Source organism: Scardinius erythrophthalmus, assembly GCF_964197995.2.
Source record: "Scardinius erythrophthalmus genome assembly, chromosome: 5".
NCBI lineage: Eukaryota > Metazoa > Chordata > Actinopteri > Cypriniformes > Leuciscidae > Scardinius > Scardinius erythrophthalmus.
This window is the reverse complement of record NC_138225.1, coordinates 52,507,447-52,533,305: the sequence shown is the minus strand read 5'-3', so window position 1 is coordinate 52,533,305 and position 25,859 is coordinate 52,507,447. Positions and strand designations below refer to the sequence as shown.

General features: G+C 42.8%; 1 protein-coding gene across 4 annotated transcripts; it reads left to right on the top strand.

Annotated features, from left to right (window-relative positions):
• Positions 1-6,464: 6,464 nt before the first annotated feature.
• Positions 6,465-24,508, top strand: LOC308690845 (UDP-glucuronosyltransferase 2C1-like; the record flags this gene model as incomplete). 4 transcript variants are annotated; one of them, XM_081365574.1, is made up of 6 exons in its annotated part: positions 6,465-7,194; positions 18,470-18,618; positions 19,436-19,567; positions 22,579-22,666; positions 22,754-22,973; positions 23,121-24,508. In XM_081365574.1, 6 exons carry the CDS (start codon positions 6,465-6,467, stop codon positions 23,416-23,418), a joined length of 1,617 nt encoding a protein of 538 aa, XP_081221700.1. In that variant the 3' UTR covers positions 23,419-24,508. The 4 variants fall into 4 exon arrangements, with proteins under 4 accessions (XP_081221700.1, XP_081221699.1, XP_081221701.1 ...); XM_081365573.1 differs by lacking the exon at positions 6,465-7,194 and adding an exon at positions 7,836-8,573; XM_081365575.1 differs by lacking the exon at positions 6,465-7,194 and adding an exon at positions 11,361-12,734.
• Between the last annotated feature and the right edge of the window lie 1,351 nt (positions 24,509-25,859).

Here is a 25,859-nt window from a genome sequence, read left to right as displayed (position 1 = left end):
CTTATGTGTAGTTATCTTCTAGTAATTGATTAGCATATTCTGTCATGATAATCTATAAATCGTGTTCAGGGGGGCTGGTTTATGCTAATTTTAGGGTTTGTGATGTCACAAACCCTGGAGGAATGTCGTGTAGTCTCTACCAGTCGTTTGTTGTAGTCCTTAAAAAGCGATTTCTTTAAAAGCAAATATCTCCCTTTATGCTCAAACAGCAACATTACACACTAACTAAAGTTAGAAAAGTGAAATCATAATCAACCACCCCTTTAATTGATATACTTTCCCCATTCTCACAGCTTTCTACAAATTTCTCCCAATCTGCTTTTTTAAAATTCCATCTTTGGGGCACATAACTCATATCATTTTTATAAACATTAATTCTAGTACCATAACCATTATTTATACACACTAACATTCTATCATTCATCATTTCTTCCACTGCCTCACCATTCAAATCTGTCTGTTTACTACCCCATAAACTGTTGTGAGCATTGAAGTCCCCACACCAAATCTCTCTGTGGCTTCTCTTAACAATACTTTTCAATAACTCACTATTTAATGCTTTACATGGATTATAATAGTTAAAGATAGTAAAATTACCACTATATTTATTAAATATTTCAGTTACCACACATTCATAATCCTTGGAATTAATAAACCTATACGGTATTCCTAATTTAATAAATGTCATACACCCTCCTCCTCTGCCTTTTCCTCTATCACATCTAATGCCATTATATCCTTTCAATACAAAATCAAGGTGTGGTTTCAACCATGTTTCTTGAATGCATATGACCTCAGGTTTTTCTTTCAGATTGTATATATATCTCTTAAATTCTTGACCATTTGCTATTACACTTCTGGCATTCCATTGAAGAATGAAAAGTAGGCTTTTAATCACTATTTTGACCCTCATATTTACAATTCAGTATCTCTTGAATTTCACTAGCTTGTGAGCTAAATACTAAAAAGTAATTTGCAATATGCACAATTGATTTTACCTTATTACTTCCCTGAGGAAGTTCAGTTGCTTTACTGATCACTGCGCAAATGAAGGCAAGGAAGTCCTTTTTCTTGACCAACAATATTTCTTCTGACATTTTCTTTTTGAATTCACAGCACTCTGTCTGTTGAGAATTAAGTCTAGGCCTACTGACCTGTTGGACTCTCTCGTTAGGATGGCTCCTGTGGTTTACTCTGCTTATTGGGTTGCTAGCATTTGTTTCCCAAGCTTGCTCTGGTGTATAGGGGGGGACAATTAGGCTAGCACCTTTCTTTTCCATTTCAATTTTCTTAACCGCCTCAGCATAGGAAACTTTATGAATAATTTTGCATTTCTGGACTTATTTTGCCTCTTTGTGCTTCTCACAACCTCCATAAGCTGCACTATAATTGCCACCACAATTACAACATTTTAACACAGCATCTTGTTCACATTTGCCATACTCATGTTCTCCTCCACATTTCGCACATCTAATTTTTCCTCGACATTGGCTAGCAGCATGACCATACCGTTGGCAATTAAAACATCTTAACGGCGGCGGGATATATTCTCTCACTGAGTATGACATGTATCCCATTTGAACCCTACTGGGTAGTTCTTTCTTGAAGCCTAATAAAATAGACAGGCTTTCTGTTTTATCTTTACCTTTTGTCAATCGCTTAGTTTCAACTAAATCATAATCTTTTAAACTTTCCATGATCTCCTCTATTGAAACTGAAGTTGGGATTCCAGATAATTACTCCTCTGACCTTAGATGCTGCACCCGGAATATGTGACGTTACCCGAGGTTGTTGAGTGTGGTTTTCTTGAGAATATTACTTTGTTGTTCCTTGGAATTTGCAAAGATCAGTATCCTCCCGTTCCCCATGAAACACGCGTGATTAATCTTGCCTATTTCCTTCTCTATTGCTTTCATGATATGTATTGGATGCAGATCTGGCCCTCCCTTTTTATCAAACACCAAAATAACTTTCCAAACATCAACCTGAGGCCTCAAGGCCCTGTTACCATCTGTTTTGGTCTTTTTCGCCACAACTACTGATTCTATGGAATCCCTTTCACTCTCTGATCTTAGCCGTACATTCTGCTTGTTGCCAGTAACAACCTCATCCCAAAACATTTTACCTTCATCAAGCATATTATCTAGGCTTAACTATATAAAATATCCAGCAGATGTCTCAGCCATTGTCCAAATTACATTCACTGTGAGCAGTTTATTTGATTTTACCGTCGGCGTTCAAACTTTCCAGACTCGGTGTCAAAAAAAAAAAAAAAACCAGCGTAAACACTCGAAATCCAAGTCTGTCTTCATGGTCCCTTGCCCAATTTGACTACTCTAATCTAGCTTTTCAAATAATATTTTTTTAGATCAATTCTTAATTAAACTCAGACCTCTTTGAATAATAAAGTCAGTGACCTAGAATGGAAAGACTTCTTGCTTCTTCAACTAAAAAGAAATCTTCTGTTTTTTTTTTTTTTTTTTATTTGTTTTTTATAATTGGAACGTTACTATGATCTTTCAGTTTAATGACAGTATTTCACCCAGTTGCTTCCTTTTGTCATCTATGAAGAAACAATTACTCACTTATTTTGAAATTGTTTATTGCACAATAATTTTGAATTGACCTTTCAAATTTTGTAAAAAGGAATGAGCTAATCTCTAAACTTCTGTATTAGCGTTTTTTTTTTCTCTTAAACCCTCTTCATTTTAAGTTTATAATTATATTATTACTTATTCCTTGCATTTTAGATTTTACATTCTTAGTTATTTTCACAGAAAATACCTTCTTTTTTAAATAACTTAAATTCAATAGCTTGAAAGACTATTCTAACTTAAGATAGATATAATAAGCTGAATTCATATTCACAAAAGCAACCAAATGCCTATTTTTGTTATGATGAGGCAGGAATGAAGCAGGGAGAGAATCCATCTGCAAGCATTACTTTTAATAAAACAAACAGGTAAACCAGGCAGACAACAGAACACAGAACTTAGGACAGGAACATGGAAACAGCTACAACGACCGACAAACAACTGAAGCACAGAGGTTTAAATACACAGGCAAACAAGCTAAACACGATAACAAGGGGGCGGGGCTAATTAGAAACACCTAGGAGACTAATAAACGAGAAAAACTACAAAGGACTACAAAACATGGCACAGGACAGGAAATAACAAAAATCCACACAAGACAAGGGGAACACAAGACAGGAATCATGACATAGCCCCCACTTAACGAGCGGATTCCAGACGCTCCTCAGCAAAACAGTCCAGGAGGGTGGTGGAGCAGAGGCAGACCCGGGGGCGGGATGGAGGGCCAGGCCCGTGGAGCGGAAGAGGACCTGGAGATTGCGGCAAGACGGGAGGCCAGGGCGGAGCAGGCAGTGCAGGTGACCAGGGCGGAGCAGGCAGTGCAGGCGGCCAGGGCAGAGTGCAGGCGGCCAGGGCGGATCAGGCTGTGCAGGCGACCAGGGCGGAGCAGGCTGTGCAGGCGGCCAGGGCGGAGCAGGCTGTGCAGGCGGCCAGGGCGGAGCAGGCAGTGCAGGCGGCCAGGGCGGAGCAGGCAGTGCAGGCGGCCAGGGCGGAGCAGGCAGTGCAGGCGACCAGGGCGGAGCAGGCAGTGCAGGCGGCCAGGGCGGAGCAGGCAGTGCAGGCGACCAGGGCGGAGCAGGCAGTGCAGGCGGCCAGGGCGGAGCAGGCAGTGCAGGCGGCCAGGGCGGAGCAGGCAGTGCAGGCGGCCAGGGCGGAGCAGGCAGTGCAGGCGACCAGGGCGGAGCAGGCAGTGCAGGCGGCCAGGGCGGAGCAGGCAGTGCAGGCGGCCAGGGCGGAGCAGGCTGTGCAGGCGGCCAGGGCGGAGCAGGCTGTGCAGGCGACCAGGGCGGAGCAGGCAGTGCAGGCGGCCAGGGCGGAGCAGGCTGTGCAGGCGACCAGGGCGGAGCAGGCAGTGCAGGCGACCAGGGCGGATCAGGCTGTGCAAGGCGGCCAGGGCGGAGTAGGCAGTGCAGGCGGCCAGGGCAGACTGCAGGCGGCCAGGGCGGAGCAGATTGTGCAGGCGACCAGGGCGGAGCAGGCTGTGCAGGCGACCAGGGCGGAGCAGGCAGTGCAGGCGACCAGGGCGGAGTAGGCAGTGCAGGCGGCCAGGGCAGACTGCAGGCGGCCAGGGCGGAGCAGGCAGTGCAGGCGGCCAGGGCGGAGCAGGCAGTGCAGGCGGCCAGGGCGGAGCAGGCAGTGCAGGCGGCCAGGGCGGAGCAGGCAGTGCAGGTGGCCAGGGCGGAGCAGGCAGTGCAGGCGGCCAGGGCGGAGTAGGCAGTGCAGGCGGCCAGGGCAGACTGCAGGCGGCCAGGGCGGAGCAGGCAGTGCAGGCGGCCAGGGCGGAGCAGGCAGTGCAGGCGGCCAGGGCGGAGCAGGCAGTGCAGGCGGCCAGGGCGGAGCAGGCAGTGCAGGCGGCCAGGGCGGAGCAGGCAGTGCAGGCGGCCAGGGCGGAGCAGGCAGTGCAGGCGGCCAGGGCGGAGCAGGCAGTGCAGGCGGCCAGGGCGGAGCAGGCAGTGCAGGCGGCCAGGGCAGACTGCAGGCGGCCAGGGCGGAGCAGGCAGTGCAGGCGGCCAGGGCGGAGCAGGCAGTGCAGGCGGCCAGGGCGGAGCAGGCAGTGCAGGCGGCCAGGGCAGACTGCAGGCGGCCAGGGCGGAGCAGGCTGTGCAGGCGGCCAGGGCGGAGCAGGCTGTGCAGGCGGCCAGGGCGGAGCAGGCAGTGCAGGCTGCCAGGGCGGAGTAGGCAGTGCAGGCGGCCAGGGCAGACTGCAGGCGGCCAGGGCGGAGCAGGCTGTGCAGGCGGCCAGGGCGGAGCAGGCAGTGCAGGCGGCCAGGGCGGAGCAGGCAGTGCAGGCGGCCAGGGCGGAGCAGGCAGTGCAGGCGGCCAGGGCGGAGCAGGCGGAGCAGGCAGTGCAGGCGGCCAGGGCGGAGCAGGCGGAGCAGGCAGTGCAGGCGGCCAGGGCGGAGCAGGCTGTGCCGGCGGCCAGGGCGGAGCAGGCTGTGCAGGCGGCCAGGGCGGAGCAGGCGGTGCAGGCGGAGCGGAGCAGGCTGTGCAGGCGGCCAGGGCGGAGCAGGCAGTGCAGGCGACTAGGGCGGAGCAGGCTGTGCAGGCGACCAGGGCGGAGCAGGCTGTGCAGGCGGCCAGGGCGGAGCAGGCGGAGCAGGCGACCAGGGCGGAGCAGGCTGTGCAGGCGACCAGGGCGGAGCAGGCAGTGCAGGCGACTAGGGCGGAGCAGGCTGTGCAGGCGACCAGGGCGGAGCAGGCGGAGCAGGCGACCAGGGCGGAGCAGGCTGTGCAGGCGACCAGGGCGGAGCAGGCAGTGCAGGCGACTAGGGCGGAGCAGGCTGTGCAGGCGACCAGGGCGGAGCAGGCTGTGCAGGCAACCAGGGCGGAGCAGGCTGTGCAGGCGACCAGGGCGGAGCAGGCGACCAGGGCGGAGCAGGCTGTGCAGGTGACCAGGGCGGAGCAGGCAGTGCAGGCGACCAGGGCGGAGCAGGCAGTGCAGGCGGCCAGGGCGGAGCAGGCAGAACAGTCTCTGCAGACGTGACGTGAAGAGACCCAGGCTCGGCAGGCATGATGTGAAGAGACTCAGGCTTTGCAGGCATGACGCGAAGAGACTCAGGATTTGCAGGCATGACGTGAAGAGACTCAGGCTTTGACGTGAAGAGACTCAGGCTTTGCAGGCATGACGTGAAGAATCTCCGGCTCGGCAGATGTGGCGGCAGGCATCCTGGGGATAAGAATCAGGCGTGGACGCCTACTTGGCTGGAGATTACCATTTAAAGCTGCTGGATTCATTGTTTGGTCGGTCGTTCTGTTATGATGAGGCAGGAATGAAGCGGGGAGAGAATCCACAGAACACAGAACAGCTACAACAACCGACAAACAACAACTGAAGCACAGAGGTTTAAATACACAGGCAAACAAGCTAAACAAGATAACAAGGGGGCGGGGCTAATTAGAAACACCTGGGAGACTAATAAACAAGAAAAACTCAAGATAACAAGGGGGCGGGGCTAATTAGAAACACCTGGGAGACTAATAAACAAGAAAAACAACAAAGGACTACAAAACATGGCACAGGACAGGAAATAACAAAAATCCACACAAGACAAGGGGAACACAAGACAGGAATCATGACAATTTTGCTTTTAAAAATAAAACCAAATCAGAGTACCAAAACAATTCTAAAAAGCCTGTGCTTTTCTTTTTTAATGCTCTGTAAGTGATTACCCTTTTCTTATATAATTGTGAAAGTGATGTTTTTTAATGGGCATTACTTAATTTTGCTAGATTTCACTGCCAGTAAAATAAAAACTATATATAAATAGTCAGAAGAAAAATGATTCATGTTTCCATGCTGCCGATCAGTAGCTCCTCCTCCACATGCTTGTTCCTGCTCACTGTGCACCGCTCAGTTTGTTCACTGCTGTCATGAGTCCCAGAAGGAGCACTGGTCTTTTCCTTTTGCTTGTTCTTCTGAACCTGAACCTGCTGAGTGTGTCAGGAGGGAAGATCCTCGTCTGGCCTGCCGGATTCAGCCACTGGCTCAATGTAAAAGTCATCATAGACGCATTGATCGAAAGAGGACACAATATCACAGTGGTCACTCACACGGCCACACCGTCTGTCAAAACCACTCCATCCGAGGGCTACAATGTGGAGATAATACAGGTTCCTCACACAAAGCAGGACATCCTGGAGAACATGGAAAGGATGCTGAAATACTGGACTCATGATCTACCGAACGACAACTTCATCAAGGCTTCACTGAAGATCAAGGAGATGGTTGACTTTAGCACACAGCAGAATCGGGCCGTGTGCACTCAACTCTTTGCCAGAGAAGACCTCCTCGAGAAGTGGAGAGAAGAGAAGTTTGACGCATTGCTGGCCGACCCTCTCTTCATGTGTGGAGAGCTGCTGGCCCAGAAGTTGAACTTACCTTTAGTTCTCAGTCTCAGGTTTTCCTTTGGTAACACGTTTGAGAGACTCTGCGCACAACTGCCGGCTCCACCATCCTACGTCCCTGGCATCGGCTCTGAGAACACAGATGAAATGAGTTTCATGCAGAGACTGAAAAATGTGCTGTTCTATGCCGGACAGGATTTGTTGTTTTATCTAGTCACTAAATCAAAGTGGGATCACTTATATACAGAAATCCTGGGTAAGTTGCATTTCATTTCTGTGGCAGGACTGCATTGCTTTATTTTTCTAGATACAATAAGTTGCCTCTTCATAAATGTTTGATATACATCAGATAATAGGCCTCAGTGTAAGATTCATGTATTTGAATTGCATGTAAAATGTCCATCCATTTGGATTACAGTTTTTACATATAACCGAATCTGATGAATAATTGAGAATATTCACAACAGCAAATTTAGGAACTAAATGCCTTTATGTATTGCTTTTAAAACTGAAACCTAATCAGATACCAAAACAATTCTTATAGCTAAACAATGTAATAAGTCTGTACTTCCTTTTTAATGCTCTGTAAGTGATTCCTCTTTTCTTATATAATTGTGAAAGTGGTGTTTTTCAATGAGCATTACTTAATATTTGCTAGATTTCCCTGCCAGTAAAATAAAAAAATATAAAAAGTGAAAGAAAAATGAACTTATAAGCAAATATACAAGCAAGCTGATGTTATGAAGGCATTGAGAATATAGATGCTAACAGAGGGACATAATCTCTCAGTCTATCTATACTTACTATTTCTTTAAAACTAACGTCTCCATGCTGCCGGTCAGTAGCTCCTCCTCCACATGCTTGTTCCTGCTCACTGTGCACCGCTCAGTTTGTTCACTGCTGTCATGAGTCCCAGAAGGAGCACTGGTCTTTTCCTTTTGCTTGTTCTTCTGAACCTGAACCTGCTCAGTGTGTCAGGAGGGAAGATCCTCGTCTGGCCTGCCGAATTCAGCCACTGGCTCAATGTAAAAGTCATCATAGACGCATTGATCGAAAGAGGACACAATATCACAGTGGTCACTCACACGGCCACACCGTCTGTCAAAACCACTCCATCCGAGGGCTACAATGTGGAGATAATACAGGTTCCTCACACAAAGCAGGACATCCTGGAGAACATGGAAAGGATGCTGAAATACTGGACTCATGATCTACCGAACGACAACTTCATCAAGGCTTCACTGAAGGTCAAGGAGATGATTGACGTTGGATCAGAGCAGAATCGGGCTGTGTGCACTCACGTCTTTGCCAGAGAAGACCTCATCGAGAAGTGGAGAGAAGAGAAGTTTGACGCATTGCTGGCCGACCCTCTCTTCCTGTGTGGAGAGCTGCTGGCCCAGAAGTTGAACTTACCTTTAGTTCTCAGTCTCAGGTTTTCCTTTGGTAACACGTTTGAGAGACTCTGCGCACAACTGCCGGCTCCGCCATCCTACGTCCCTGGCATCGGCTCTGAGTATACAGATGAAATGAGTTTCATGCAGAGACTGAAAAATGTGCTGTTTTATGGCGGACAGGATTTTTTGTTTTATCTAGTCACTAAATCGAAGTGGGAACACTTTTATACAGACATCCTGGGTAAGTACGCGTGCATTTCATTTCTGTGGCAGGACTGCATTGCTTTATTTTTCTAAATACAATAAGTTGCCTCTTCATTAATGTTTTATCTGGTGTACATCAGATAATAGGCCTCAGTGTGAGATTCATGTATTTGAATTGCATGTAAAATTTCCACCCATTTGGATTACAGTTTTTACATATAACCGAATCTGATGAAAAATCGAGAATATTCACAAAAGCAAATTTAGGAACCAAGTACCTTTATGTATTGCTTTTAAAACTGAAACCTAATCAGATACCAAAACAAAACAAGGTAATAAGTCTGTGCTTCCTTTTTAATGCTCTGCAAGTGATTCCTCTTTTCTTATATTATTGTGTTAGTAAAGTAATGCTTTTTTAAATGAGCATTATTTCATTTTTGTTAGATTTCCCTATCAGTAAAATAAATAAATAAAACAAGAAACAGGTAAGATTTCTGTAATTGTATAGTAATAAACAAAAGTGTTTTAAATACTCAATCACCGGATTTATATATTTATCAATACATTTAACTTGTTTCAATCTCATTCATTTTATCTGAATGTTGCTTGTTTGTCAGCTATAGCCATATTTCATTCTTTTTAAATGGGTAAATTTAATTGTTTTCACAATGCTGATTCTAAACAATTTGACAATTTGATTTTTTTTAAATAAAATCAAATAGATGCACATAGTTAGTAATAATCTGACAAACATGTGTCACATTAAGTTTAGTTTACGTTAAAAACATGTAATCCAAACGGGTGAAAGATGTAAATGCATTTCAAGTAGGCTACATAACTCTTAAATTTGTGCCACGATATTGTTTTAGGTTTATTTCGAATTAGACACAGACATACAAAAAGCCATTGAACATTTCCACCTCAATTGCCCAGGTAAAATTCATTTCATTGATAGACATGTTGATGGGTTTTGTGAGCGCTTGCCCCTGTGGAGAGGCAGTGGTGTCATGAAGGAAAACACACTTGTGATCCTTGCACTTTACCGACATGCTAAATGATTGACAGACAGAAAATGTTCTCTGACTGGTTAAAGGGCACTCATTTATTGCTGTTTACAGGCCCTACATCAGTTCTGTGTAGGTCGAGGGTAATAAGGGGCAACTATATATTCCATGAAATGTCTACATTTCTTGTTACATAGCCTACCAAGATATGTTCAAATCACCATGGGACAACCTCTGTCACAAACAAACAAATACGATCCAATCAATTCCCGATGGACAAAATCAAGTCCCGCGTTACATGTAGTCTTGTTAAAAAAAAAAAAAAGTTTCACTCTGACATAAGTCACAATATGGATGAAAGACTTCCCTTATTCTAGCTGAGGAAAAAGTCAGTGACAAGATTCATATTTAGTCAGGCTATTAGGGATATAAAACCGGTATTAAACACAGGGAATTAAAATGAGCTCATGGAACTAAAACTACACTATGTGTCACAATTCTTCATTTCAGTTCAAAACTTTAGTCAACCAAGGTTATTTATAAAAAGAAAAAACATGATAATTTGTAATCGTTACCTAATCAGTTATTGTGACACAATTCTTCATTTCAGTTCAAAACTCTGATCAACCAAGGTTATTTATAAAAAGAAGAAACATGATATTTTGTAATCGTTATGTAATCAGTTATTGTAACACAATTTTCCTTATAAAAAGTTGTGAAACACGGGATTTTTCTTTTTTGAGCCAGCCTCTTAATTCCTGTGTTCTGAATCAGTGTCGTGTTACACTTGCGCATATAACCGGATTATACAAAGTGTTTACAAATGGTCTTAAACATAAAAAAACATGAACAATTAAACAAATTATGGATGACCAATTAAACTTGCATTTCTGGCAAGAACTTTCAACAGTATTATATTCTACAGACTAGTCAAAGTCCTAATAAGCAACAGAACAACATGAGTTAGAAGGTTGTAGAGTCCCAAACCCCTTTGAATAGCTTCCCTTATTCTTTATAAAACTTAATTGTCATTCTGAATGGCCACAACCTTTACACACAATACAAGAAACATAAAACCACTGATAATGTGCACTTTGCCATGCTGTGATTTCAACCTCAAGTGCACTGAGAAGTACATCCGGCAAACTACAATACATTATCAGAGGATTATATGGGCCGTTCCCTCCATTTGATGCCTTCTTTCTTTTTCAAAGTTATCAAGAGCATTAATTTTCACCATGTGTCATCAAGATGCTGTCATGATTCACCTGTCACACTACAGTTCCCATCATCCTCTCTGACTCTCACCTGCACACACCCGCCAGCAATTACCCTCATCTGCTCCACACTAAAGCCTGCACCACACACACCTTCTGTCTGGTCTCGACTAGGACTTTCCCAAGTTATAGGCAAAAAATAGCTTTTTTCTTTTCCTTTTCTTTTTCATGACCTGTAGGTGGCACTATCCTCAAACTGCTCAGGTCCCTCCAGGTTATATCCTTATTATTTTCTTTTTTATTGTTATTTTGTTTATTAATTTAATAATATTTATGAAAAAGTACATGTTATCATACTTTAGTAATTTAGTAATTATAATGGAAATGTACTTAAAGTGCAAACTGACTGTAGTGATTTCTGAGAGTTCTGCATGTTACTTGCAATTAAATGTAAATGTATTAGTGTAAAATTATATTAAATGCACTAAGCTGAACTTAAGAGTGCTTTTTAACAAACTTAGGACTTAAGTATATCATTACATATAATTTCATAGGCGAATTACTTCTATTGTCTTTGTATGGTACCAACAAGCATTTGTGGTAAACTGAAATATACTTTATTCATTTATATTGAAACTTGTCACATATTCAAATTTATTTGTATTTGCAGATTTCGATTGTAATTATGAGTTGCAATTATACATTTAAAATATATTAACTTTAAATGTAATATTGAATAACACTATACAGTTAAAATGATAATCAAGTACTTTACATAATGTCACTTTATGCTAGTCGACACATCAAAATAAGTGTAGGCTACTTTAAAGTACATTTTAAATCATGTTTTAATCATCTTTTTTTTCATGCTTTAAAGTAAAACTTTTTGACATTATTACAAAGTGCACTTTTTAAAAATATCAACGAGTCGTGAAAGTGTACATTCTCTCTTTATGTAGCCTACACTTAACCTTTTATTTTATTAATATTATAGTCGGCAAGTACAGTTATTTAATACGTTTAAATGCAGGCCTACAAGTTCACATTCAATACAATTAAGCGCACTTCTTTTTCACAAGAGAATGTAGTGATGGTTTGGTTTTCCTGACTACGTGACGCCACTTTCCTCCAAAGTCCTGCTGTCCCGCCCTTTGCCCTAAAACTTCTTTCCTGGATACGCCTACCTTCTTCTTCACCTTCCCAGTCCAGATGCAAAGCGGAAACAGTGGTTGAGCGTCTTCACGAGCGTTTCTGCCATGCACTGTTTGGGAAAGTCATGCACACTTTTCGTAATCTTCCTATTGACTGACGTGAGCTTTACGCACGGTGGCAATGTGCTCGTGTTGCCGGGAGAATACAGCCACTGGCACAACATGCGCAACATTCTGGAAGAGCTTCTGAACCGCAATCACAGCGTGACAGTTCTAGTGAGCTCTGCCTCGCCGACCGTGAACTTCACAGCGCAGGAGAGGTTTCCGTTCCTGGTGTTTGACGTGCCTCTGAAGGCGCACGAGGCGCACAGTGTGAGCGAACAGCTGATCAACATCTGGATGCAGTACCCCACACCAAGCATGGTCACAATTGGTCTCCAGATCGTGGACCTGATGGGGAAAGTGAACGAATTTCAGCGCACCGTGTGCGACTCCATGCTGCGTAATGACGCGCTGATCGCGCGCTTGAGGGATCTAAAGTTTGATGTTCTCTTTTATGATCCCATGTTCATATGCAGTGACTTGCTGGCAGAGATTCTGGATCTGCCACTCGTTCTTTCTCTGCGGTTTTCACTCGGGTTTTCCATGGAGAGGATGTGTGGACAGATGCCTTCACCGCCCTCTTATGTACCGGTTCCTCCGTCGGTGATGACAGATCACATGTGCTTCATGGAAAGAGTGAAAAATATGATTATGTATGTTGTTTATTCCGTCGGGTTTCGGATGGCCTCGATGAGTTTGGATAATTACTACAGTGAAATATTAGGTAAGGACTCACGCATGTTTTTTTCTTCTCATGAACATCTTTATAGGCTATTGTGGAAAGTGTAGTTGAGCTAGAATAAGCTTAATATGGAAGCTTACAACACTTAAAATAATCTCACAATTCTGACTTTTTCTCGCACTTCGGACTTTTAGTGAGATGGAAACTCGCAGTTGTGAGGGAAAATCTAAATTTCCAGCATTATCACTAGAGGCTGCTGTCTGTGTATTGCAACTTGCGTTTTGACATTTACATTCACAGGATATGAATTGTCGATATCAAGAATTACATTTTCACTGTTTAAAATACTAATTCTTGATATCAGAATTTGGATTTCTTCACTCTGCCATTCAAATTCAGTTGTTTGATATCAATAATTTATTTCTTAGTTGAAACATATCAGCTATGCATTTCTTAAATATAATTTTTCATATCAGTAATTACGTTGTAATACGTGGTATAGGAACCATATACTTATTTATATCAGAAATAATTGTATTTCTGATTTGAGAATTTGGAATTTCAACTGGTAAGAATTCAATTCTATATATCAACAATTGAATTTGAATGGCAGCCTATGGTGATACTATATAGTGAAAAATTACAGATATATAGTTTTTACTAGTTGAAATCTTCTTTTCTTTTGAACATGGTGGATGATGGTAATGATGTTTTTTTTATTATTATTAACATTAATGACACAGACAACAGCAGGAATATTAGGCTGCTGTCACTTTAAGACAGAATGCACGAACCGAATACACTGACACACATCCGGTTCTTTCTCAACTGTTCACTAATGACATAACTGAGAGAATACTTGCCGGAATTTTTACATAATTATGTGTGTGTGTCCGTTCAAGCGCAAGTAAACGCGAAAGAGGATTCAATTCTGTGTTCAAGCATGTCTGAAACGCGCCTCTCTCTCTCTCTCTCTCTCTCTCTCTCTCTCTCTCTCTCTCTCTCTCTCTCTCTCTCTCTCTCTCTCTCTCTTCTCTCTCTTTCAGACGGCGTCTTTATTTTTTAGCTCAACTGTCACAGAATGGAAAGCACAGAATTGTGAGATATCAAAGGCAGCGAACAAACTTTCACTCTATGATGGTTAAATTTAGCAGTTAATACGCGAATCACATGCGTGCCGAATTTATAACTGTCATGTGTACGCACAAAAGAGGCCCTGAAAGAGGCGTACGCCACTTCTGATGCATAAGTTGTGATTTGGGAAAATTTCCGCACCTGCACGCAAACTCTGATCCATGCGTACGAACCATAGACTGTAAAAAAAGATGGACAACGACCCTTCGCTCTCTTCCATTGGTGAGAAGGGAAGCCGCCCATAGACAGTAAAAGAAATGGACACAGTGACCCAATTGGATTCAACGGAGAAAAGTGAAGTAAATTAGAAGCTCTCACTTCCTGATGGCTGAGCGACTGCGCAGACTCAAACTGAGCTTGACGACGTAGATGTGACATGAGCAGCCCGTCTGTCTTCTAGTAGCTGTGCCAAAAGAAATCTGAATCATTCCCTTCCGAAACTTGCAGAGACGGAGAGTGTGAGTAGGAGCTGTCCATGAGGAGCAGGAGCAACTTTTGCTAGGTATTCTGATTAATTATTTTGTCATTTTGCCTCCACGTCCCCCCAATTGCCCGCGAGCTTCTCCTCCTGTCCATACGGTAATCTTTCTACAGAGAGTCGCGTGGTTATGACGCAATTGTTAGCCTATTTTTACAAAAACTGCTTCTACAGGGCCATAACGTAAGATACAAGGTAATGAAGCCTTTTATACATTTTCGTGTTTCTTCAGAAATAAATAATGGACAAATGGAGTCTTTAAACGCCTCAGATGTAAAGTTATTTGCTGTCAAAGTGACGCCAAAATGAATGGGAGTCAATGGAATGCTAACAGCATAATCTATGCTGCTAATCAATGGCGGCGCCCGGGAAAGCTTAAATTTTTTCCGAAACATTGGCCCCCTGAAGCCACCAGTGTCCCGATATGGCGCTGACATCTTGGGACTTGAGTCTCAAGTAGTGATTTCGGGACCAGACCTGCACAGTAGTGAGCAGGAAGTAAAGCCGCGAAATCAAGGCCCCGCCCTCACTCTCGGTGTGAAATAATTAATTATAGAAATTTAGATATTAAATTTAAATCTCCAATCTCCTCAGTTCTCCGAAGATCTCTGTTGGTGCTTCAGTGACTACTTCGCTCAGAGAACCTGTCAGTCACAGCTGTCATTTATGATGTCACACATCCGTTTTTATAGCATCGCGTTACTAACTAAAAACAAACTTTTTTTTTTTTTAAAACAGCGTGATAAAATATACAGTAAATGACAGAAACCACCTTCGGAAAAAAGATATTTGAAGTGTAATTAAATTGTTTAGTTGGTCTCAAGTCCCGTTGAATAACACATAGGCCTACGAACATTTTGGAGACGGAGCAGTTTGGCGACACCGATGGCGTCTGAGGGACTGACGGCAGATGAAGGAAAACCACTTTAAATCTTCATTATGAGTCCTAATCATAAATACAGTGCATGTTCACAATAACAGTTTAAATAAATAAAAGAATGATTTAAACTATGTTTTACATCTGATAAACTCATTTAGATTAAATATGCCGTTATCATTAATGGAGTTAACCCTCTACTGCATGCATTTTGATGGCACATGATACAAATTATTCCACATCATTTCTTGGCTGTTTTGGGAACATTTTATTGATTTATTGAAAAATGTCCCTCCCCCAACCCCCAACCCCAAAATATGTTTTTGTTGCCTGAGGGCAACGTTGCGCAACAATGGTGAAGAATCATAGAGAAAATTATCATTATACAATTCTCAGAGAGCAATAAAAAAAATAAAAAAATAAAAAAATAATTTAAGTAAAAAGGGAAAAAACACTTGAAACACATCAATATATTTGATTTGATACAGACATAGGTTTGTATCATGTAGTGCGTCATGTCATATCATGTACTTCATGTATCCTAATCATCCCCATATACACTACTGTATATTGACAAAATGGAAATGGCTTCATGGAATGGGTTTCCATGGCTGAGCAGCTCCTTCCAAGCCTTACATCACCAAGTGCAATGCAAAGCGTGGGATGCAGTGTTGTAAAGCACGCCGCCACTGGACTCTGGAGTGACCAATCACGCTTCTCTGACTGGCAATCCAATGGACGAGTCTGGGTTTGGCGATGGCCAGAAAAACGGTACTTGCCTGACTGCATTGTGCCAAGTGTAAAGTCTTGTAGAGGGGGGATTATGGTGTGGGGTTGTTTGGTGGAGGGGGGATTATGGTGTGGGGTTGTTTTTCAGGGGTTGGGCTTTGCCCCTTAGGTCCAGTGAAAGGAAATCCTAATGCTTTAGCCTACCAAGACAATTTTGTGGGAACAGTTTGTTAGATGACCCTTTCTGTTCTAACATGACTGCGCTCAAGTCCTGACCTCAACCTGAGAGAAAATTTGGGATGAATTAGAGCAGAGACTGCGAGCCATCTATTACTCTGTCTCCTCTCCACCAGTAAGCTGGTGTGTGGTGGGTGTTCTGGCGCAATATGGCTGCCTTCGCATCATCCAGGTGGATGCTGCACATTGGTGTCACTTTGGTGACATTAGGTGTTCCTGTGCACCCAGGAAACCTACATCTTCCCTACTTGTAACACATTATTTGCCATTGTGAGGTATTGTCCAAGACATCCTTGAAAAGTACCCCTTATTTCTGAATTTGTGAACATGCAAAATAAAAAAACCTTCACAAAACCTGCCAAAAGACTTCTCTGCACCTTCATACACACACACATTTTTTATGTACAGTTCATGTCATTTTAAATAAGATTACTAAAGCAAATAATCTTGCTTTCATCTCATACCATGTGCTCCTGTGACCATGTGTCAGAAAAGGACGTCCCGCCTTCAAATGGTGATTGATAGTGACTCCCAAACCTTATTGGACTGTTCTTTGATACTTTTTCAAACATTCTAATTGGTTGCAATCATTTAAAGAAAAATGTACTGAACATAGGGCTTAAGAAAACTTTCTGTTTCCTGGGGGCAACTCTATGCAGTAGAGGGTTAAGCACTTAAAATGCATGAAAACATTACAGAGAAGTTACAACATTTTTTATATGATGCTGTTGAACATTTTTCCTGTGACATGCTGTGTTTTAATGTTTTAACTACAGCGAGGATTGCTTAGCGCATGATAATAGCAGAACTCATGGTCTGAGGAAATATTTTCATGCAAATAATGATCAATAATGCACAATAAGGCCTATCTGTTTCCATTAAAAATATAAAGCAATTAAAAATACTATTTGGCCAGTGTAAAAGATTGAGAAAAACCTTCTCTGAAATGTATTTTATACTATTTCAGTTATTTATTCTATACTTTGTACAAAATACTATTGTATACTATAATGTATTTTGAAAGTATACTTCCAATGCATTGTTAAAATGATCATTTCCAGCACACAGTTAAAATATACCTAAAATATATTTTTAATAAAGGGCAAATTAATACACTTTTAAAAAATAAACAGAATTTTAATTTCAAGTATATTTTTCTAAAGTACAATTATTTTAAAGTGTGTTAAAAGTTGTTTTGTGAAAATAGGTAAAAGCATGATGCTATACAGTTATAAAAGTGTTGTTCACAACATTTGCATATTCATTGCAGTATTGCAAAATAAACCATTTAGAACTGGAATTGAGTGAAAGTGCAAGATATTATCTTTTGGCAAAATGACAAAGTGCACCTATACCCTCCATAATGCAACACGACCTTTGTCCAAATCCTGTTGTGCAAATCCTGCATTTGGGTCACTGTTCCATAGATTACACTGCACTTTTCCGAAAGCACACAAACACTTCAGACATGGTCACACAGACCATGGTTTCTGGGACTTTGCTTGTGTTCGCACTGCTGTGTGGAGTAGAGGCTGGCAGGGTTTTGGTGTTGCCAGGCGAGTTCAGCCACTGGCACAACATGCGTTCAATCGTAGACGCGTTAGTTGATAAGAACCATAGCGTGACGGTTCTGGTCAGTTCTTCATCTCCTACTGTACAGTACACACGGAAGGAGCGGTTCAACTACAATGTGTTTAAAGTCAACATGGTGAAAGACGACGCCAATGCCGTATGGATGGACTTTATTCATCTCTGGATGACCGACACAGCCACCACATACGAGAAACTCTCCATGATCAGACGAGTGATGTCAAACTTCATGGTGCTTGCTGCTGATACATGCAAGGGCATGTTCCACAATGAGGATCTTATGCACGCGCTTCGGGAATCTCATTATGATGTGCTTTTATCTGATCCAATGATGTCATGCACTGACTTGATGGCAGAGACGCTGAAACTCCCGCACGTCCTCTCACTACGCTCAACGTTCGCATATAATTTCGAGCATTTTTGCGGTCAGATCCCCACACCACCATCCTATGTTCCTGCGGTCGCTGTGCAGGGTCACCTCACTGACCATATGAGCTTCTTAGAGAGAGTGGAAAACATGCTCCTCTACATCATGTATACAACCATATTTGAACTGAACATGAGGTTTACTTTTGACCGGCTTTACACTGAAATAAGGGGTAACTATTGTTTGTTTGATCTGGGCCGACTTTTATGCTTTAATTGTGCAGTAAGCTAGTCTTCCGGATACTGTTTAAACTTGTTACTTGACCTATGTACATCAACTGAGTAGTAATATTTCTTGTGTCACAGGCAAACCTACAACAATGTGTGAGACCATGGGGAAAGCTGACATCTGGTTGATTAGAACTTACTGGGATTTTGAGTATCCACGCCCACTCCTGCCTAATTTTAAATTTGTTGGAGGACTGCACTGCAAACCCGCCAAACCTCTGTCAAAGGTAATGACTTTGCCATATATTATTTTGTAATATCTGCTCTACTGAAATATTTTTGATGCCTTAAAATTTTAATTTAATTTGTATTAAAACAAGCATCATTTGTAAATTAAGGAATCCTCACTTGAATAGATCAAGTAACATTGTAACTTTGGAGAGGGATTTGGCTCGGTTGACCTTAAAAGAAACTATGGATTTGCAATGTCATCCCATTTTGTAAACTGCATGGAACACATTTAGGTCACTAATAAAAAGCTGGGTAAAGGGAGAAATTGCATATCAAGGCAAAAAAATTACTTAATTTTTACATTACTTTTGTAACTCGCCACAAGAATATTTTTTGAGCCAAACACCTGATCTGTCAATACTGTTCGGTTAATTATTTTGGCCCTGTGGTCTGACTGATGGCACCAAAAGAATTTGCATGGTTCCAAACTTTAAAACAGATGAGGAAGAATATAAGTAATGACATATTTTACAGTACAATACAATATTGATGCTTTCAGTAATACACGGCAACTTTAGAATGACAGTCTGTGGGGGGGGGGGTGCTTTTTGAACCCAGTTGGTGCAATTATGTCATCTACCATTAGGAACAAACTGGGTCATGCAAACCATCCGAACCTTGACCCTTGGTAGAAATATCAATTTTTAGAGTGTGTTAGAGTGTATTTTGTTTTTTTGTGGGTTCTTTTCCCTGTGATTGCTATTTCCTATGTACATATGTTTACTGTTAAGTAGTTTCAATGGTGTATATGGTGGTTCAAGTCTTGTTTTCTGTTTTTGAGTTAAAGTATGTGGTCATTTGTGTGTCTTTTAGGAACTGGAGAAGTTTGTTCAGAGCTCAGGAGATCATGGCATTGTTGTTTTCTCATTGGGTTCCATGATCAACAACCTGACAATGGAAAGAGCAAACACTATTGCTTCTGCTCTTGGTCAGATCCCACAAAAGGTGTGTAACTTTTTTTTGTCTCTTTATAGCAATAATAAATTTAATCCCACGCAGAAGCCAGGCTCACTGAGATGAACTGCTCTCATTGAGCTACCCCTAGGTCCCCGGCCTAAGATAACGCTGGGTCCTGCGCCTCAGAAGCCATCCTGATCCTTCAGGAAGGAAGAGGAGCAGGCTAAGTCTTGCTGCGGCCTGTCCCCCTTGCTACCCGGGCCGAGACTTGGAAAGCCATCCCTGGAGTGTCAAGATAGGTATTGAACACGCAGCAATTTGCTTGCAGGCCTCTCCGCTTCAGGGGTGTTGTCACCACTTTGTAAGGAGCAACGTGGCCCATGTCCTCCGCACCGAAGTGATGAATTTGCTAACGGAAGGAGCTGTAGAAACAGTTCCTCCGACCTACAGCGGGTCAGGCTTTTACAGACGCTCTTTCCTCGTTCCAAAGAAGGACGGCGGCCTCAGGCCCATCCTCGACCTCAGACATCTGAACGGCGCCCTTATGAAACGGCCACTCAATATGTTTGAAAACATTGAAACAAATCCTCTCGCAAGTGTGCTCAGGGGATTGTTTTTTCTCAGTGGATCTGAAAGACACATACTTTCATATCCAGATATCCCCCCATCACAGACCGTTCTTGAGCGTTCGAGGCGGTGGCTTATCAGTATGCAGTCCTTCCATTCGTACTGTCTCTTGCTCCATGCACTTTCACGAAGTGCAAGGCCCTCTCCCCTCTAAGACAGAAGGGAGTGCACGACCTGAATTACCTTGCCGACTGGCTCATTCTAGCCCAGATCTAGACACTCACAGATCTGTGCTCCTCGGCCATTTGGAAAGCCTGGGAGTCAGGATCGGCTCGTGGCATCTTTCATGTTGGGTTCTCACCTTGACCCACCCCACCCCCCACCCCCCAGCAAGTTTCAGAGGATGCTGGGCCTCATTGCCTCCACGTCACCAGTACTTCTTCACATGCTTCACATGCGACCCCAACAATACTGTCTGATACCCAGAGTTCCAGCCCATGCTTGTCTGCATCAGGGTGGATCATGGCTGCATCAAGGCCCTGACCCTTTAGAAGGACCCTCGTTGGTTCCAATCAGGCATATATCTTGTAATGGTCTCCAGCAGGAAGGTAGTCTCAACAGACGCTTCCAACACGGGTTGGGGAGCTCTGTGTGAGGGCAGGCCGACTTCAGGCTACTGGTTGAGCGCAGAAACTTCCTGCCAGATCTGAAATGGCATCATGACAACATGGCAGTGGTGTCCTACATAAACTACCAAGGTAGACTCAGATCGAGACCTCTGTACAAACTGGTGAGACGCTTCCTCTTATGGGCACAACCCAACCTGCGCTTGCTGATAGCTCACATGCCAGATTGAACCAAGGGGCAGACATGCTGTCCCGCGGAAACGTGTCCTCGAAAGTGTGGATATATACTCGAGAGTCCTGAACAATATTTCTGAGGCTGGACCCTGTCCACAAGACACCTCTATCCCTTAAATGGTCTGTCTTCTCCAGCTGGTGCGCAGTTAAGAGTGAAGACCGACAATCCTGTGACATTTAATCTGTACCGTCGTTCCTCCAGGAGCTGCTAGATAAGGGTCGCACCCCTTCCATGCTCAAAGTCTATGTGGCCGCTATAGCAGCTTTCCAGGCTCCTGTGGCTGGACAGTCCGTAGGCAAGAACAACGTTTTGTGAAGGGGTCTTGGAGGCTAAACCCATCCCGCCCCCTCACAGTTCCTACATGGGACCTGTCTACGGTCCTCAGGACCCTCAAAGACCCTCCCTTCGAGTCACTCCAGCTGGCCGAATTACGGCCCCTTTCGCTAAAGACCGCTCTCCTGCTAGCCTTCGCATTGGTCAAGCGAGTGGGTGACCTACAAGCACTCTCTGTGAGTGCTTCTTGCCTTGAGTTTGGGCCTAACAACTGTAAGGTCATCCTCAGACAAAGACACGGCTATGTGCTGAAGGTCCTTTAGACTCACAGGTTATCACTCTCTTTGCTTTTCCCCCATCTGAGAGTGAACAGGAGTCTTATTTACTCTGCCCTGTTCGGCCTTACGAGTATATATCGAGCACTCTGCCCTGTTCAGGCAGTCAGAGCAGCTCTTTGTGTGCTTCGGTGGCCGCAGTAAAAGGCATCCGGTAAAAGGCATCCGGTCACGAAGCAAAGACTGTTCCACTGGATAGTGGACGCAATTGCACAGGCCTACGCTTCAATGGGCCTACACAGTGCCCCATCGGAGTTAAAGCACACTCCACCAGAGCCATGGCCTCACCCTGGGCATGGTCCAACAGAGTATCCATTGGTGACATTTGTGTGGTGGCCGGCTGGTCCTCGCCATCCACATTCACCAGATTCTCTAACCTGGATGTCCCTGCACTACAAGCACAGGTCCTGTCTGTGTAAGCTGGGCATTGACCTCTACGTGAGCTCAACCCGCTAGAACCCTCCATGCGACTCCGACATGTAGTCTGAGTCCCTTGCTGTTGGGCTTTATATCGCCCTATATTAAACTTGGCACCCTTGGGCCCTTATTCTTGCGCTCTGGGCCAGGGTCCCAGAACGATTGTCGTTCCGCAGTTCTAAGCATGGCAAGATTGCACTGGGTTCCCATTGAGTCTAGTGACGCAGTATGAGTGAACCGTATCGAAAGGGAACTTACTCGGTTACTAACATAACCTTGGTTCCCTGAGTACCGCGTCACCGGCCGTACTTTTTCACGCTGCATGACTCGGCGTTCGTCGCTTCAGTCGAATTAAAATGATGGCAGATCCCTATGGCAGATTGCCCGCTAATATAGAGGGAGAGCCCCGCCCATTTTGGCGGGCTCTGGCGGGCTTTCTCCCCATAGGTTCGTGCAGCTCCACTGCGTTATTCTATAATCTTCAGTAATCGGAGGAAAAGGAGTTTTCCACATTGCGTCTTGCTATCCAGTACTCGTTCCAGTTATCTCAGTGTACAGAGGTTACGTTAGTAACAGAGTACGTTCTCCATATGTGTATTTGCACAGGTTATTTGGCGTTACAGTGGAAAAACACCAGAAACTCTCGCCCCCAATACAAAGCTCTACGACTGGATCCCACAGAATGATTTGCTTGGTAAGGAAAGTGTTGTCATGTGTGCTCATTATACACAAAGAACAATAACTGGTGTCAAATAGATACTGACTTCATTTTATCTGATAGGACATCCAAAAACGAAGGCCTTCATTACCCATGGCGGGACAAATGGACTGTATGAGGCTATTTATCATGGCGTCCCAATGGTGGGCTTGCCACTGTTTGCTGACCAGCCTGACAACCTGATGCACATGAAGACCAAAGGAGCTGCTGTTGTCCTCGATATCAATGCAATGGAGTCCAAAGACCTGGCAGAAGCTCTCAAGACTGTATTAAATAATCCCTTGTGAGTTAAGTCTTTCATAAATTTGAAATGAAATAAAATGGCCGCTTTTCACTTTAAACCTGATGTCATAGAAAAACACTGTAGTTCAAAGCTTGTCAATATATTTAGAAACTTTTTCAGCAGCGCTTCTTTTTCTTCTCTAATCAGATACAAAGAAAGCATCATGAGACTGTCCAGAATCCACCATGATCAGCCGATGAAGCCTCTGGACCAGGCAGTTTACTGGATCGAATTTGTGATGCGGAATAAAGGAGCTAAACATCTACGAGTTCAGGCACATGAACTGAGCTGGTATCAGTACCACTGCCTGGACGTAGTGGCCTTTTTACTCTCAATTGTTGCACTGATCACATTCCTCTTTATTAAAACGTGCAGTTTCTTTTTCCGTAAATGTTTCAGAAAGACTCGTCCTGATGGCAAAGCACAAAAGAATAAAAAAGAGTGAATGCATAGTAGCCTTGTCCTCAATACTTCTCTACAGAGATGTGGTATGTGTGTCCTAACGTGTGTGCGACGGCCAGTGTGCATTTTGTGTATATTGCAAATGCACTTAATGAAACAAATACATGTGATTGTTCATGGAAAGTAAAACATTTATACATAGGAAAATCGGCATGGAAATACTAGAGTATTTTTTTTATTATTATTTATGACATCTGATTTAAAAAATAGAGTACCTGTAATTACATTAAACTATGGTTTAAAATCCTCATAATCAGATTACAGTTGCTTTTTAATGGATTACATATTATTCACACAATGGCAGTCAATTTATTGATTCTCCCTTTTTTTTCTTCTTCTTAAATCCTACTGTGTGTCCATATCATTTAGCTTTGAATATTTTCACAATATGGAATGACTATTTAAATGTCATAAATGCAATCCATGCTTCTGAATTTTGTGACAAAAGCACCTCTCAATCAACTAGACTACATATATGAGACTATATATAATTGTAAGTTACTAAACAACTGTGATAATGTGTTACTAAACAAATTATCTTAAATATTATGTCTGCATCATATCCAGTAGTAACCTGCACTAATTGATTCTGGAAGTCTGGACAAAAATATGTAAAACTGGGAAGACTCTAGCCATATAATATTCATTCATTGCTGGTTTCATGTTTATTAACGTTAGCTCAAGTAATTCAGGGAATCCAAACTTTTTTGTAAGCCGAACCGCTATAACCTAAAATATTTACTTGAAGTACTCATGAGATTTTAAGTCAGGGCTGTCCTGCTTCACAAGAAGTGTATTGTCAAAAATGTGATTACTGAACAAAGTTTTATTCGGTTTACTGACAACATGTTACTGTCACAGTGGTGTTTGGTTTAGTTTGTGTTCATTTGGACTTGTCAGCCTGTCATCATCTTCACTGTCATTATCAGTTCAGCTTTATCACCTGTGTTTAGTCAATCATCGTTATCTTTATAATTGTGTTTATATTTAAGTTCCATCTGTTCAGTCAGGCTTCGTCCGATCTCTGTTGTAAATAGTGTGTCTTGTATTTTGATCATTAAACCTTTGTGTTGAAAAGATACCTTCATCTTGCTCTGTCTTCCTGCAACCACCCGTGACAGTTACATGCTATACAATGACTTGTACTGTGATTTTGGTTATTGGCACAAATTTCACGATTCGATTCAATATAGATTCATTTGAATATATCAGGTAATGCATGAAGATTTTTCTCAAAATAACTAATGCTGTAAATAAATGTATACAACTATTTATTATATAATAATTATTTATTAGCTTTTCATCAAATCACAAACCCCCTGCAGTTCCTTCACAAACTTTGGGAAACCTTGGTCTAATGCATGTCATGATGTTGATAACAAAGAATGGAATATATTTTCTTTCTCTTTTTTATAGCAACATGGTACACAATAATCCAATGCAAATCTATGTTAAACAAGTTAGGTCAAAACAGAGCCACTGAGTAAAGTTAAAGTGCATTAACTGTTCACTCAAGCAAGGCACGCAAGAACATTAGATGACGATCTGGCACAGAAATGAAAACACAAGGAGAATAAATAGGGAGCAGGCGGGGGCGAATGAACCAATAATCAAAAAGGGAGAGCACATGGCACAAAGAAACAAACATAACATCCATGTGCTCACATCCAACATGACAAAAAATAAGAGCACATGGCCAGTGAGCACAATCACAACTCAAAAAAACATTAAGTTATTTGCTTACACTGCTAGTCCACTGACCCATTGTGCAGTGAGCTGACAATCCTCTTTCAGTCTCTGATATCTGAAAATCATAAAATAAAAATCATTAAAAATTATTGAGGCCCTAAGTTACCATGGGATTAGTGAAACCGTGGAACACATTAAGACGTCATTGCCCTTGACTAACATACAAGATTAAGAACATAAAAAAGAAACAAACTACAGCAACACACAGTCTTTAACCGATTTAACATTAGCCTGAAATATGTATCAGTGTAGACTAGTTGACCACACTAATTGAAACTGAAAGCTGGATGTCTTCCAAAACTCTCGCCTGAGGAAAATATGTGGTATTTTCTGGCCAGAAAGAAATTCAAATGCAGAGATATACAGAAGAACCGAGTGTCACAGTGTGGTGGTTGAGATCGAATGCCTACAAACCAATATCCTCAAATATTGGCAGATATTTTACATTTTAAAAACATTGATGTAACTACATATACTACATAAACATGTCTGTGTGTCATACAGTGTTGGGTGTAACTCAGTAATTAATTACTGTGATCTAATTACTTTTCCCTTGAAATAGTAAAGTAAGGGATTACTCTTAATTTTTCTGTAATTTAAAGCTGCAGTCCGTAACTTTTGTCGCTCAAACGGTTCGACCCGAATCGGTCTAAAATAGTCATAATATAAACACTT